General features: G+C 49.7%; 1 protein-coding gene across 22 annotated transcripts in view; it reads left to right on the top strand.

The window, feature by feature from the left end:
• Positions 1-8,962, top strand: part of Pde4dip (phosphodiesterase 4D interacting protein) — a 199,746-nt gene extending 190,784 nt beyond the window's left edge. For 5 of the 22 annotated variants that reach the window (XM_076574644.1, XM_076574648.1, XM_076574643.1 and 2 more), the window contains 9 exons: positions 63-252; positions 813-937; positions 1,451-1,684; positions 2,638-2,754; positions 3,638-3,864; positions 4,747-4,890; positions 6,014-6,146; positions 6,394-6,440; positions 7,935-8,962. In XM_076574644.1, the coding sequence (XP_076430759.1) occupies positions 63-252; positions 813-937; positions 1,451-1,684; positions 2,638-2,754; positions 3,638-3,864; positions 4,747-4,890; positions 6,014-6,146; positions 6,394-6,440; positions 7,935-7,976 (1,259 nt within the window). In that variant the 3' untranslated portion in view covers positions 7,977-8,962. Of the gene's footprint in view, positions 1-26; positions 253-812; positions 938-1,450; positions 1,685-2,637; positions 2,755-3,637; positions 3,865-4,746; positions 4,892-6,008; positions 6,147-6,393; positions 6,441-7,229; positions 7,291-7,934 lie in introns of all 22 variants that reach the window. The other 17 variants (XM_076574646.1, XM_076574640.1, XM_042279574.2 and 14 more) reach the window with 15 other exon arrangements.
• The last annotated feature ends 5,340 nt before the right edge of the window (positions 8,963-14,302 follow it).

Raw genomic sequence — 14,302 nt, 5'->3', positions numbered from 1 at the left:
GGGGTTGACTCTCTACCGAGCTTTAGGCGGTGACATAGAGACCCCTGTGTCCCGCTCATCAGGACACTCCCAGGAAGTGGACCGCCTGCAGGAGGCTCTGCTCTCCTCTCGGTCCCAGCTTCAAGAGCTGGAGAAGGAGCTGGAGCGGCAGAAGGCTGAGAGGCAGCAGCTGCTGGGAGACCTGCAGGAGAAGCAGGAAGAGATCTTGCATTTCCGGGAGGAGAGGCTCTCCCTCCAGGAAAAGGACTCCAGGTAGGCGGGGCCTTGACAAGGCACGCCCCCACGTTCAGTGCAGACGTGATATTGGCAAAAAAAAACGGTAGTTTCCTCCTTTGGAAAACTCAGTCTCCCCTCAGCTGTTCCTGCCACCCTGCTGGCTTGGAGCCAAAGGAAGACTCCATATTGGGCACGAAGAATAGCTTTGGGTGCTACAAAGTAGAGATGAAGTCCTGTTGCAAAGGTGTCCGTCTGTCAGCGATGGGCAGGAGAGCATTCCCATGCTTCCCCTAACAGACATCACTTTCTCCATAACCTGCAAGTCGCTATGCCCGCAGTGTCTGCCTGTCAGCAAGGAGGGCACGGTAGGGCCCGCGAGGGGCCTGTGATGTTTGCCCTGCTGCCAGCAAAGGGAGCTAGTGCTCGGACTTCAGGCTGACTTACTTCACCTGGCCCAGACTCTGCTAAGTGAAAGTGATGGCCTGGCCAGCCCACCCCACGAGTTGACAGCTGGGGCTAAGAGTCCCCAGGCAGAGGGCGGCTCGCAGCTCCTTTCCCCCCACATGGCTCAGTGAACCCTTGCCTCTCCCTGGCAGGCTGCAGCACAAGCTGGCCTTCCTGCAACAACAGTGTGAAGAAAAGCAGCAGCTCTCCCTCTCCCTGCAGTCGGAGCTCCAGATCTATGAGTCACTCTGTGGAACTCCGAAGACAGGCCTGAAAGGTATGAGGACCCTCTCCCCCTTCTCTGTGAAGCCCAAGGGTGGGGCACTGTTGACATGAACGGCTGGGTCAAAGCCCGGGTGCCCTTAAGAAAAGCATCAGTGGTAGAACTATGGAATGAAGAGGCCCAGCTCTGAGGCTGCTCATGGGTTTGAAGGCAGGTGAGTTGGCAGAATCATTTTTATGCAAGGAAATTGTAGAGCAAAGACTGTTGAGAGTCCCACTCAACCTGAGACCATGGTGGTGTAGATATGATGTCCACATGGTGAGGCCACATCTTATGTACGGCTAGTTTGTGGGGGACTTGGCGCCATGAGGAGCAGAATGAAGTCAGGGGCCCCCTAGCTCTGCTCCTGGTGCTGTATGAGAATGGTTTTGTCTCACAGGTGGGTGGCCAAGCCCTTGAGACTCCATTGGGACCCTCGGCAGAAAGGAATGCCACAGAGCAGCATTCTTACTGATACGTGGAAACACATGCTTCAGTGATCCTAGGTCCCCCTCTTTCCTCTTTCAGCTTGCAGCCTGGATTCCTGCCACCAAGTCCCCAGTGAGTTAAGCTACCTGGTGGCGGAGATACGAGCTCTGAGAGGGCAGTTGGAGCAGAGCATTCAAGTGAACAATGGTCTGCGGCTGCAGCTGGAACAGCAGCTGGACGGTGGTGCTGGCAAAGCCAATCTCAGCCCGTCCTCTGTTAGCCAGAAGTCCTCAGCCGAGGTGGAACCTGCGAACACACAGCCACTCTTCCAAGGTGAGGATGAGGGAGAAGCAGCGCCCTCTGCCAGCCGAGGTGTCTGTGGCACACACAAGGGCACTTGCTGAACTGCCTTGCCACCTCAGGCAGAGACGGGAGGTGTTTTTACATGGCCTCCACTGGGGATCAGGCCTGTCTCCAGACTCCCGAGTTTGCTACTTACTGGTTATCTGCTCTGGGCAAAGTATTTAAACTCTCAGATGTTTAACCCTTAGTTTACTCCACTTGAAAATGGGACTGATAAGAATAGCATGTATGGTTATCTGTAGCATTCAATAATTGTCAATAAGGATTGATTCTTCATATTTATGTTGTGCTTTAGAATTTACCAGGTGTCGTCAAATATACAATTTCACTGAAATAGGGCATTTCCCCCATCTCTGCATTTCCTATGAGAAGATGGAGTCCTGAGACATTTAATAGACAAGCAAGGGTCCCTAGGGCGAGGAGTCAGGATCAGGAGCCTAGGGAGGAATCAGGCTCAAGAGCAAGTGACTAGACTTTGCTGCACTAACAGAATGATAACCAGACTGCTGAACTGAAGCCTTCATGAACCTCACCGTTCTTTGGTAAACTTCTTTTTTTTTCCAGTGCTGGGGCAAATGCTCTCCTACTGAGCCTGTCTCTCTGCCCTTACTCAGCATTTTAACATCCATACCATGAACATTTATGTACAATTACATTTCGTTCAAGGCATTGTACTAGATACTACATGCAAATTATATCCAAAATTGGGCTTATAAAATATTTACCAAAGTTTTCAACTAGACATGGCATTCTTCTGAAACATACCCTCCGCAGAGGAGTGCCCGCCAAGTGCTTTGCTGGATCTCTGAGTTGTGGCCTCTGGGTGCTGGTTGCCTGAGGTCTGTCTCGGGCTACGCATGCACCACGTGGCTCAGTGTGCGGTATGTGGGCGGACCTGACATGGCTCCTGTTTCGCCCCCTAGGTTCAGCTGTGTCCCCTCCAGTCCGGGATGTTGGCTTGAATTCTCCAGCCACAGGCCTCCCCAGCTCTTCTCGCTCTGTTCCTGGCTCAGACCCTGCCATCATCACCAGGACAAATGGTAACTATAGCAAGGAGAAGACTGAGATCGATGGAACGTGACCGATGCCAACGGCCCTCGGCTGGCCCTGTGTGCGTGCGGCACCTGTGTCCAGAGGCCTTTCTCCGTCTCTTGCCTCTGCGCGGTCCTCGGCCTTCCTCCTTCTTCCTACACTCTCCCCGCCTGCCACTCTGGTTTTGCATTCTTCTTCTGTCGTCTCGCTCTGTTCTCCAGCGGGACTCCTCTGTATTCTGCTGCTTTATTTCTGGCTCCTCTTTTACCCAGAAACGTCCTCATTAATAGTTTGTATCCTGCATGTTTCACCAGTGGAAAAAAATGTCACAGTATCCGTTTTGCGGTTGTGACAGCGTTCCCAGAGAAGAGCAATGTAAGTGAGCTGCTGCTGGCTCACTGTTGCAGGTTTCACTCTGTCCTTGTGGCAGGGAAGTCACAGGAACTTAGGGGAGTTGGTCACATAGCATCTGGCACCAGAATCAGAGGCAGTGAGCACACATGTGCTGGTGCTTAGCACGCCTTCTCCACTGTCTCCAGCTCGGGACACCCGGTCTAGGGAATGGTTCTGCCCACAGTTAAGATGAGTCTTCCCACGTAAGCTAATGCCATCAGAATGATTCGCCTCGGGCATGCCCAGAGGCCCACCTCCCAGGTAATTCCAAATTCTGGCTGGTGACAATTAACACTACCACAACACGGTATGATGTGTCTAACACAGTGACCTAAGAACAGTTATAAACACGTAGGACGTAGAGTGCTCTGTGGACTCTACCATCCTGTAGTTTTGAAGGCTGACTTGCTTCTTGCCTCTTTCGTTGTCCCTTTGGAGCAGAGCACCGGAAGTTGTTATTATGTCTAACAGTGGACCCTGTCTGTGTTTCCTCCTCAGAGCTGGGTTTGGATGATTCTGCAGTGATAAAGAACCCTCCCAAGCTGGTGGGCAATGCTGTTGATGGTTCCTTTGCCCACAAGCATGGCCGACATGTCATCGGCCATATTGATGACTACAGTGCTCTGCAAGAGCAGATCAGGGAAGGCAAGCTGCTGGTCCAAAAGATCCTGTCTCTTGTGAGGCCAGCGTGCAGCATCCCTGGCCTTGAAGCTCAGGACATAGGGGTAAGAACCTGACGCTCTTGGGGGCCTCTCTCCCCCTGACTTTACCTCCTTTGCACAGTCATTACGTCTATGCTTTGCATCTCCCGGTCGCTGAGAAAGTGACTTACGTTTATTCCAGCCAGAACCTTTCTTTCCTGTCTCCCATCTCCACTCGGTGACAGACCAGTCTGACTTGATACTCGGACTGAGAACCCCGGAGACTCCGTGCTTTGTAACAGAGCACTTGTAAAATGTTGACGTAGCAGGCCATTCATTATGTTATCATCTTCGGTAGTTTATCTGTAATAGGAATGCTGGCAGAAGGCCATGTCTAGATCAAAGTCAGTCCGGTGGGCAGGCATCCACGGGAACCTGCGTACACAGAAGGGTAGTAAACTTGATAGTGCAGCTTTCCCTATTCAGATCGAGCCGAAGAGGGGAGGCATCCGGCGAAGCTCTTCAGTGTGCGCAGTAGTTAGGAGGAAGCAGGCACCAGTGACGGTGTTGTTTGAGAAACTGGCCACCCATGGATGCTTGCATAGGACAGCCTTGTCTACAAGGACCCACTACTGAAGAGCAAGCTAGAGTTCCTTGTCGATATGCACGATAAGGTGCCACAGGCACAGTGTGAGGAGCTGTCCTCTGTGATTGCATCACAGACAAGGAAGGTACAGTTTCATAAAGGATGTCACACAAGAATGAGTTCTGAAAGCTTGTAGGGCATCCTGGGAGAAGGGTTCCAGGCAAAGGGACCCGCTGTCCCGGAACTGTAAGGGAAAGCCAGGGTTTCCAGCAGGCCTGTGTCCTGGGCGTGTTCACACAGGAAGCTTGAGCCCTGTGCTTGGAGCAATTGGGATGCCCCAGTTCCAGTGACATCCATGGCTGCCTGTCCTCTCTTCCCAGGTACCAGGTGCCAAAAGTGTCCGTGAGCTGCAGAGCAGTGCCAGAGCTCTGAACCACATCCTAGACGAGTCAGCATCCCTCCTCACCATGTTCTGGAGAGCAGCCTTGCCAAGCTCACACGGTCCAGGACTGGTAGGCCAAGCGGTAAGAGGCTGTCTTCGGCTGGTTAAAACCTACCTTTTCCATGCCAATCTGGCCCTGCTCCCAACTCCTTCAGCTTTCTTAACGGTCAGGGGTTATATGGCAAGTTGGGGTGGACAGAATCTTCGTGGAACATCCTGGAGGGAGACCCCTGAGCCATCATGGCTGCCTCGTGGCAGCAGTTCTCACACATTCTCTTCCCACCCTCCAACTCTTGATGAGACATCAGAGAGAAGGAAAACATGGAAAGTAGACGTAATCAGCCCAGAATCCAGGGATTTCTTGGGGCTTGTACCCTGAAATTTGAGCTGATCGAGAGACCTGTTGACAATATGGCACTCTTCCTCCACCTCCAAGGTCCACTTGACCAAAAGATCATAGCACGAGAGCCTCTTTTAGCCATTCTCTGGAATCTCAACAGTTTTTAAAGTTCGTGTCTCTAGGCCAGGCCTGGGTCTGCTTGCCTCTCCGGCGGGCTGTGGTCGGCAGACCTTAGACAGAGGTGTTCCAGCTGCAGATAACTGGTACTGATGGCTGTGGACCCAGCCATGACAATTCAAGGAGCTTTCATGTCTCCACAGTGGCAGATATTTGCAAACTTTCCACTGTCCACTGGTCCAGTCCCATCTCTTGGATATAACATCCCTGAACTCCTAAGTGTCACTTGAGATGAAGAGTTAAGGAAATTCTACAGGGCTGAACAGAGCTCTTGCTTTTGGTTGGGATTTGGTGCTAGCCTAGAGCGAGGCTTTCCCTAGCAGGCTTTGGCTTCTCCGTGTCTCTCTGGCGGCCTGGTCCTCAGCTGTTTCCAGCTGGGGTTTGAGAGGTTTGTTGTTTGTTTGTTTGTGACAGGGTCTCCTTGCATATTTCTGTCTGTCTTGGAAATTGCTCTGTAGACCAGGCTAGCCTTGAACTCAGAGATCCACCTGCCTCTGCATCTGAGTGCTGGGGTTAAAGGTGTGCATCACCACTGCCCCGCTAAGGTTTGAGAGGTCTTCAAGGAAGGGATTTAATACAAAATCCCAAGAAGATGGTAGCCTTCTGCTGGACCAGAAGAGCTAAAAAGCACAGGGTGTGTGCAGCCTTGTGGATGTTGTCTGAGTCTGTTCCTCTTCCCCGGGGACAGTTGATGGAGAAAGAACTCCTGGACCTGCGAGCCCAGGTGTCCCAACAGGAAGAGCTCCTTCAGAGAACCAATGAGCGGCTGAAGACAGCCAAGCAGCAGAAGAAAAGCTTGGAACAGTACGTCGTGAAACACCGTAAGTGTCCCTGAAGGGCACACGGGGAGGGCTCTTCCAGATACCCCGTCTTGCAGCTGAGGAATAGTGACCAGAGGGACTCGGGAATGTTGAAAGGGGAGAGACTGAGGGGTGATGGTGGGTACAGAGGGTGGCTAGAAGTGACAGACCACACTGAGTGGCAGAGGGCGTGTTTTAGGATGCATGTGCCAAGGAAGCCAGACTCAGCTGGTAATTCCCACACTGTGAGGAGGTTTTCTGCTTCCAGTGACGAGGACCCATGATGTCTTGAAGAGAGCACGGACGAATTTAGAGGTAAGGACGACGCTGCAGCCCTGGGCCACAGAGCCTGTCCTCAGCCACCAGCTGCCATCCTGTCTGTGGCGCCCCTGGCCAGCTCTGACATTCTGAGAGGTTTCTGGTCCGGTGTAGGTCATGGCTCCTCAGCAAAGGCCACCCTCCCTCCTTCATCCCTCCCTGCCCTCTGCCTGCCCTCATCTTATTTCCCTCTCTCCCCATACCGTAGCTCTCTGTCCTTCTTGTGGGGTGAGGAAGCTGGGGAAATACAGCACAGGGGCCTCCTGAGGGCAGAGACATTGGGTGTCTGCTTATGAGGCCTTTTGCGAGCACTGGAGTTTCCTCAAGGGCTCTGTGGGAAAAAAAAAAAAATCAAAGTAGACCGGACCTTGCAAATTGACCCCGCTACCATTGCTGAGAGGTTGGGCATACCCTTGTCTTTAAAATCTTTATGTAGCCTCCTTGATCTAGAAGAAAACTTGAAGATAAACACTGCCCCCGAAGGCGAAAGACTCTCTATCCCTAGTAGACATTCTCCACAGTACTCTCAAATGCTAAAAGTGCCGGACCTTCCCCGGGAAGCAGGGCGAGGGAAAACTTGGTGTGTGTGATTGGGGCTTAAAGATCAGAAACTGTTCTCTGAACGTAGACTTGACGCCGCCAAAGCAGCCCAGCAGCTGCCCAGAAAGTTCCTAACCCACCTGCGGCAGTGCCCCTGCGGCGGCGTGGGGTTGGGCCGGGACAGCTCGCTCTTTGGCCTCGGTCTCACTCCCGTTTCTTCTCTGATACTCTCCTTTCTTTCTCGAGCCTCTGTAGCACTGCACTTACAAGATTCCCTCCATGCAGCCATATTCCCGTCCCAGCTAAGGTAACCCGGCCGCCTCCGGCACCGCTGGCCCGAGCCTGTGGAAGCTTGCCTCTCTAGTTCCTAGGCCCGTGGGGGAGGGACACGGGCCTGGGCCTAAGCGAGGCCCCAGGCCTGTCACTAACTGGCTGTGTGGCTTTGGCTGGTAGAACTCATCTTAGATTATCTCCGAGGCCCTGCCAACTCGCCCCCACTGACAACGGGGATGTGCACTTACCAGGAGGACTTCCTGCTGCACATCTTCCCCTTCTACAGAGAGAGGGCTCCTTATGTGTCTGCTCATCTCCGGCTCAGCACTTCTTGAGAGATAGAAAAGGCACTTTGGGTTTCTTTCTTTTTTTGTTTGTTTGCTTCAGACCACTTGATTTGGAGCATGATCCGACTCCTGACGGGAGAGCGATGGGGGTCTGGCCACTCAGTGTACAGTGGCGTGAGAGGCAAGACTCTAGGAGTGTGGGAGGCTTCCAGCTAATCTAGGCTTCAGGAGCTTCTCCGGGCCGGCGCCCCCGGCCCTGTGCTTGTCCTCCTAACCAGCTCTCAGGCTCCTGCCTTCAGCACACTTGCCTCTGACTCCAGCCTCCAGCAGGGGCTGACCACTCCCGCTGACTGACGCTGACTGACGAAGTTTGCCTCCTTCTTGTCCGCAGGTGAAATCCTTAAGGGCTCGGCCGTGCACTTCAGGCTTGTGACCCTTGTCTTCCAGGAGCCACACAAGAAGCGAAGCCACAAGTCCTTAAAGCAGCAGGAAGGGTGGGCCTGCCCTCCTCTTGTGCAGCTGCCGATCTGCTGAGGGATGCCTGTCCCACACCTCCCCTGCTGGAGGTCCAGAAAAGGGCTCAGAGGTGTGTCCCCACGGGACAGGCAGGCGAGAGTGGCATCCTGGCAGCAGTGAATATGATTAGCCAAGGCCCGCTGGGCCCAGCACTAAGCCAAACTGACGTAGACTGCATAGACGGCCTCGCGGCTCTGCTTCTAAACAGCCTCCGTGGCGCCGGCACCCTCCTCATCACGGTTCTTGCCTCAGCGTCTGTCCTCAAGACGGCCAACTCAGGGGAAGTAGGACCTCGACGCCCACAAAACAGGGTGTGTGGTCCCAACACTGAAGCTCCTCAGACAGTTGTAAAAGCACACTAATTGAGTGGCAGTGCCCTGCTGGACAGTGTTGGGGCTCACCAAAGTCCCCTCACAAACTGACTCTTAATCTAGGCCAGCCCTATGGGCCAAGCCAGGTAGCACTTTGATCTGCAACACCACGTCAGAGTTCTTTGAGTCTACACAGCAGACGTGGTGACTTCTGGGTGCCCCACGCTTAGCCTAGCACCTTCTGTTTCCTATATGATCTCAAGTTGAACGGGCGTCCCTTAAATGTGCTGTCCCCTGGAATCCTAACTCCCCTCGGGGGAACTGGAGACTGGCGGCCACATCATGCCCGTTGAATGTCCAAAGCATACAGCACACCTGCTCCTCTTTTAATGCCATGGCGAGGCCTGTTCTGAATTGAAGACTGTGCGTCTTCACAGTGCTCATAGGATGTGGCTGTGTGTGTATAAATGTATAATATAGATATATATGTTGCTATGGCCAGGTGTTGAAGGTCATAATGTGCAGACAGGTGGGTAGGAGGATGCTACACAGTCTTTCGGATGGCTATTAAAGCAAACTGTGTATAAAGAAATTGTTTTCCTTCGCTTCTCATGTCTGTAGCAGCTCCTAGAATAAGGATATAAGAATATGGAAGATGTGCTGCTGTCTGGCATCCCCATGTGTGCGTGCCTTATCTCAGCTGGTCTGCCCGAGGCCCCCTGAGCATGAACTCTAGTTCCTCATGAGGTCCCATTTCCATGACCCAGGAAAACCTTGCCAAACTGCAGGCACAAATGTGCCTTGGTGGGAAAGGAACTGCTTGCAGAAAGAAAGTGGTTCACAGAACAGACACAGCAGACGATAAAAAACTTCAGTTCTTCCTGAAGAAGTTAGGGGTGAACGACAGCCCTGATATTGAAGAGGTGAACATGTTTACTAAAAAGGACAGTAATGCATTTTAACAACCAGAAAACTCAGGCGTCTCTGGCAGCAAACACCTACACCATCAAAGCAGACACCTTTACCACATACCATCACGGCACACACCTCCACCATTACAGCACACACCTTCACCGTCACGGCACACACCTTCATGGCACACACCTTCACTGTCACAGGTCATGCATGCTCTAACAAATCAGCTGACACTCATGCTTCTCAGCATTCTACATCAGCTTGGGCCAGACGGTCTGCCTAGAGTAAGGAGACTGGCGAAGCTCTGCCAGGTCTGTGGATGGAAAAGGACCATTTGCTGCTGGAGAGGATGATGATGAAGTTCCAGATCTGGTGGGGAATTTTGAGGAGCCTCCTAAGAACAAGGCAAACTGAACTGAGCTGACTTCTGAAGATGGTGACACTTGCCGAAGTCACAGGAGCTGCTATTTTATAGCATGACTGCTTTGTAAACTTCTTTTGTTTAGGGATAAAATCTAGCTCTCCAATATTTTTAAGCCCAAGAGTCCCCTGGACTCTGCAGCTCAGTTTTTGCTTAGACACAATTTATTCTTTGCAGCCAATTAAGCTGAAGAAGCCTGGAAAGAAAATTTGGAAAGGGGTTAATAAAATTCTTTGCCTAGTTAAAATTTAAAAAAAAAAAAGCATATAAAAGACAAGCCATCACTAAGAAACCCAGAGGCAGCGGTGGAGAGATGGCTCAGTGGCTAAGAACACATGCTGCTCTTGCAGAGGACCCAGGTTCTGTTCCCCACACCTATGTCATGTGGGCCACAACCGCCTGTAACTCCACCGCCAGGGTATCCAATACCTCTGGTCGCTGCAGGCTCTGACACGCCCACCACCACCACATCATTTAAAACAAGACATCAGAGCTGGAGAGACGACTCAGCAGTTAAGAGCACTGGCTGCCCTTGCAAAGGACCCAGGTTCAATTCCCAGCACCCACATGATGGCTCACAACCACCTTCAGTGTAAGCTCCAGGGGATCCAATGCCCACAAGGGACTGCCCCCAGTGACCCACTTTCTCCAACTAGGCCCTACCTCCTACCCTTTGCCACTTTCCCAATAAGGCCATGATATTATGAATCCATTGAGGAACAGTTCCATTCATTACATCAGAGCCTCGTGATCTAATTGTCTCTGTAACTGCTGGCACACTCAGTGCTCCTCTGACCTCGACATTCTCAATCTAAGGATGTTGACTTGGCAGGGAAGTAGAATGTTGGTCCCCGTGGGCAAGGCGTTGGAGGAAAGGGGGAGATTTTCATCAGCGGGGTACAAAGCTTCAGTTCCACAGACTGAGTGAGTGCTAGAGATCCAAAGGACAGTGCTGGGGCTGTAGTTAATGTTTTCACACTCGAAATATGCAGACATTAGGTCAAAGTGTTCTCACCAAATTCGTACACACACACACAAGTGTGACTCAAATGATAGACTACTGGGCTGGAAGGTGGCTCAGTGGGTAAAGGCACTTTGCCGACAAATCGTAACAACCTGGTTCGAGCCCCAGGACCCACAGCGTGGAAGAAGAGAACTGAGTACCTCACGTTATTCTTTGCCCTCCACATGCATGCCCATCTGCATACATAAGCCAATCAATCAATCAATCAGTCAATCAATAAATACGCAATGCAAAGTCAGATATACTAATAGCTTACTGGAACAATAGTTCATTATGTATATACATATACATATATATTACAGTATATCAGAGTAGATATACTGTAAATATATTCAATTTTAATAAAAGCCTTTCCAAGATTATTAAATATTGACAACAGCATAAGAATATTAACTATATTAAGTTTATACTTTTCATGTGTTCAAATGATTCAAAAGTCTGTAGACTGAATGTGGGGTTTTTGTTATTTTGTGTGTGTGTTGTTGTTGTTGGTTTTGATCTATTTGCTTTTCCGTGACCTCAGGCCAACGGTGCAGAAAAGAGATCGGGCACACCTCTGGATTTCAGCTCACTAGGGGACAGGTGACTAAGGGCATGCAGTCCCCACCACTGCTTGGTCCCTTGGGTCAGACTCACTCTGCAAGCCCCACAAGGAAAACACCTGCCAGCGCTGGAAAGGCCAGGCCATCTTTGGTCGCACCACTGGGGTCCCTGCAATCAGCAGGTCTTCCTAGACCCTTGATCCTGAAACCTCCGCTGCTCTAATCCTGTGAGCTGTCCTTGTGTAAACCCCTCCCTAGTCATTCACCTTGGCGTATAGTCCCCGAGCATCTATTGCTTCCCAGAACCCAGAGACGCTTCCTCATCACCATCTACGTCAGTCCCCGGGATCATTCAATATGACCCTCTCTCCATCCCCAGCCTCACAGCATAGAGCTTGTGTCCAGGCTCAGGTAGGCCACAGCCTTGTGAAGTGGAGCCACTTCAAGACCATCTGGCTATTATTTGATCAGATCACAACTGTGTTATCTGTTAAGCCATCCAGCATATCCTACCCACCCCACCATCAGGTTCCACTGCCTCAAGTCCTCAAGCCAACCACTGTGAGGGACCATTTCTCTCTGAAAGTGCACCCACGGGCAGTCCCTAACTGAATGCTATAGCTTCTGTGCGATGCATGTATCAACCATTTCAGAGATGAGGAAAAGGAAGGAATGAATCAACTTCCTGTCCACAATTCAGCCAGCATGTGGAAATCTGGAAACTTCTGAACTTAGCCCAGACTTGGTTCATTCTAATGAGCTTCCCACATCACAGTCTCCTTCCAATGAGACCACTGCCTGCTGTCCAGACACCAAGTCACAGCAGGTGGGGAGGCGGGAATAGGGATACCCTAGCCTCTACCCGGGCTGCTTCTCCTTCCTCCTACTCAGTCAGGCCTGGTCTCTGGAGGCTCCAGATACAGTGCAGACAGGAGAGCTGGTCCCTTGCCTGGGGGAGTGCCATATGAGCTGGGCACCTGGAGGTAGTGTGGGGTAAGGAAGGCCTGTGGCCACTTCACCTGGCTGAGCTTTAGGGTGGGGTGATGAGCTACCCTGTGCCCCTGTTAGTCGCTCTCGGTAGTCCTAACTGAAGGCTGTCGGGGTCACCCCAGGTGAGGAGGTCCTTTAAATACTGACTGAGGAAGAAGGAGGCCTCTCTCCCTTCCCTTCACTGCCTTAACTGGGTCAGAAATCATGCCTGAGCTTCAATTGGGAAATTGAATTCCTTAAGGTAAGACAGAAAGGAAAATTGTAACCACTGACAGAACTTTCTGTTCTGTATGCCTGATTATACCCATCAGTCACTTTCCAAATTACCATTCAGAGGCTTGTATTAATTATAAATGCTAGGCCAAGGGCTCAGGCTTATTAGTAGCTAGCTCTTACATTTAAATTAACCCATATTTCTTATCTATGCTTACCTCATTTTCTATACATCTCGCTTCCTCAGTGGCTAGCTGGCATCCCCTTGACTCCACCCTTCTTCATCTCCATCCTCAGTTTGATTGCCTAACCTTATCTTGCCTCACCCTGGCCCAAACTGCTTTATTATCAATGAGAGCAACACAGATTCACAGCATACAGAAGGACATTCCACTGCATTTCCCCTTTTTGTCTAATCAAAAAGAAAAGTTTTAACTTTAACATTATAAAATTATATAACAACAGTTATCAAGTAAGAATTGTAGTTACAATATCTAGTCTCTATTTGTATTTGACAAAATTAGAGAAAACACTCAAGTCTCTATCTTATCTTGGTGAGTCTAAAGTTTTGTATCTAATTTACCTTTTATCATAACTAAGTAAAACTATAACTATCTAGTCCTCAACTCTGTGAAAGACCCCAAAAGGATATACTATTACCTGAACAAATAGGAAGTGCATTGCAAGCAACTTCTAAAACTCTAGAAATGACAGAGACATCTGGCTGCTTGGATACTCACTTAAGTTTTTCTGTAACATTGGGGCATCTATCTTCAGTCTATAGGCCTAGAGTATCTAGCAGACTTTTTAGTGAAGCAGGAAATTTGAGGGACTGTCTCACCTATATTGGCAAAGTTCATCAGTTGCTTTCCTCGGTGTCCTGAAGAATGTCTGGCAGTTTCTTCTGTGAAGCAGGAACCTGGATGGCCATCCCATCTTGATTTGGCAAAGTTTAGCAGTCATTTTCCTATGGGTCCTACATGGCCAGTTTATACAGCATATTGTTAGGCAATCCAGGCAAGACCAGTTTCTTGCCCAAATGGCTAGCCTTGCCACATTGAAAGCAAACTCCTTATGGAGTTTCTTTGATTCTCATCATCCTCTTTGAAGTAATTGGTGCTGCCAGGAGCATGTCTCACTGTCAAGAAAAGTCTAGTTCTTAAGACATTTTAAATGCGATATTCTGTAGGTCTTTGAAGTGTTTTAAGATTACCTATCTAATTGAAACATACCTTTGTATACCTAGAAAACCTCACTAATATGCCTGTAAGTTTGATTATTATAGATGACTATTAATCTGTATTCTAAAATATACATTACATTTTTTAATCAGCTGCATAAACATAACACCCTAAGTAAGAGTAGAAATATACATACAGTACAACAAAATTAACTTTAAATTTTGATCAATAAACCAAAATCCATACTAATGTAAAATATGTAAGATTAATAGTTGTTTTTGGATTAAAGTAGATTCAATAATCTACCTTTTTACCTTATCATTTCTATTTCCCCTGTTTTTCTTTTCAGAACAATATCCCTGAATCTAATCTCCTTTGTTCAGCTTTTTTCCTGACCATTATCCATAACAACTTGTAAACAACCCCCTCAAACAATGACAAACATTTATAATTTATTTGGGGGAATGTGGGTGTAGTTCTCTAGCCTACTTCCCACTAATTGGGAGTGTTGGTAATCTTTGGGGGACCCTAAAAAAATTCAGGATTATGGTCAAGTCCTGATTGGAGTAGTCTGTGAAGCTGGATCATTTCAGCCAGCAGCCTTCAAGCTGTTCTGGATGCAGAACTCAGAGGAAACTGCAAGAGA

The sequence above is a fragment of the Peromyscus maniculatus genome, chromosome 6, assembly GCF_049852395.1.
Source record: "Peromyscus maniculatus bairdii isolate BWxNUB_F1_BW_parent chromosome 6, HU_Pman_BW_mat_3.1, whole genome shotgun sequence".
NCBI classification, from domain to species: domain Eukaryota; kingdom Metazoa; phylum Chordata; class Mammalia; order Rodentia; family Cricetidae; genus Peromyscus; species Peromyscus maniculatus.
Note: the sequence above shows the minus strand (reverse complement) of the source record. Positions and strands in the feature narration are given on the sequence as shown.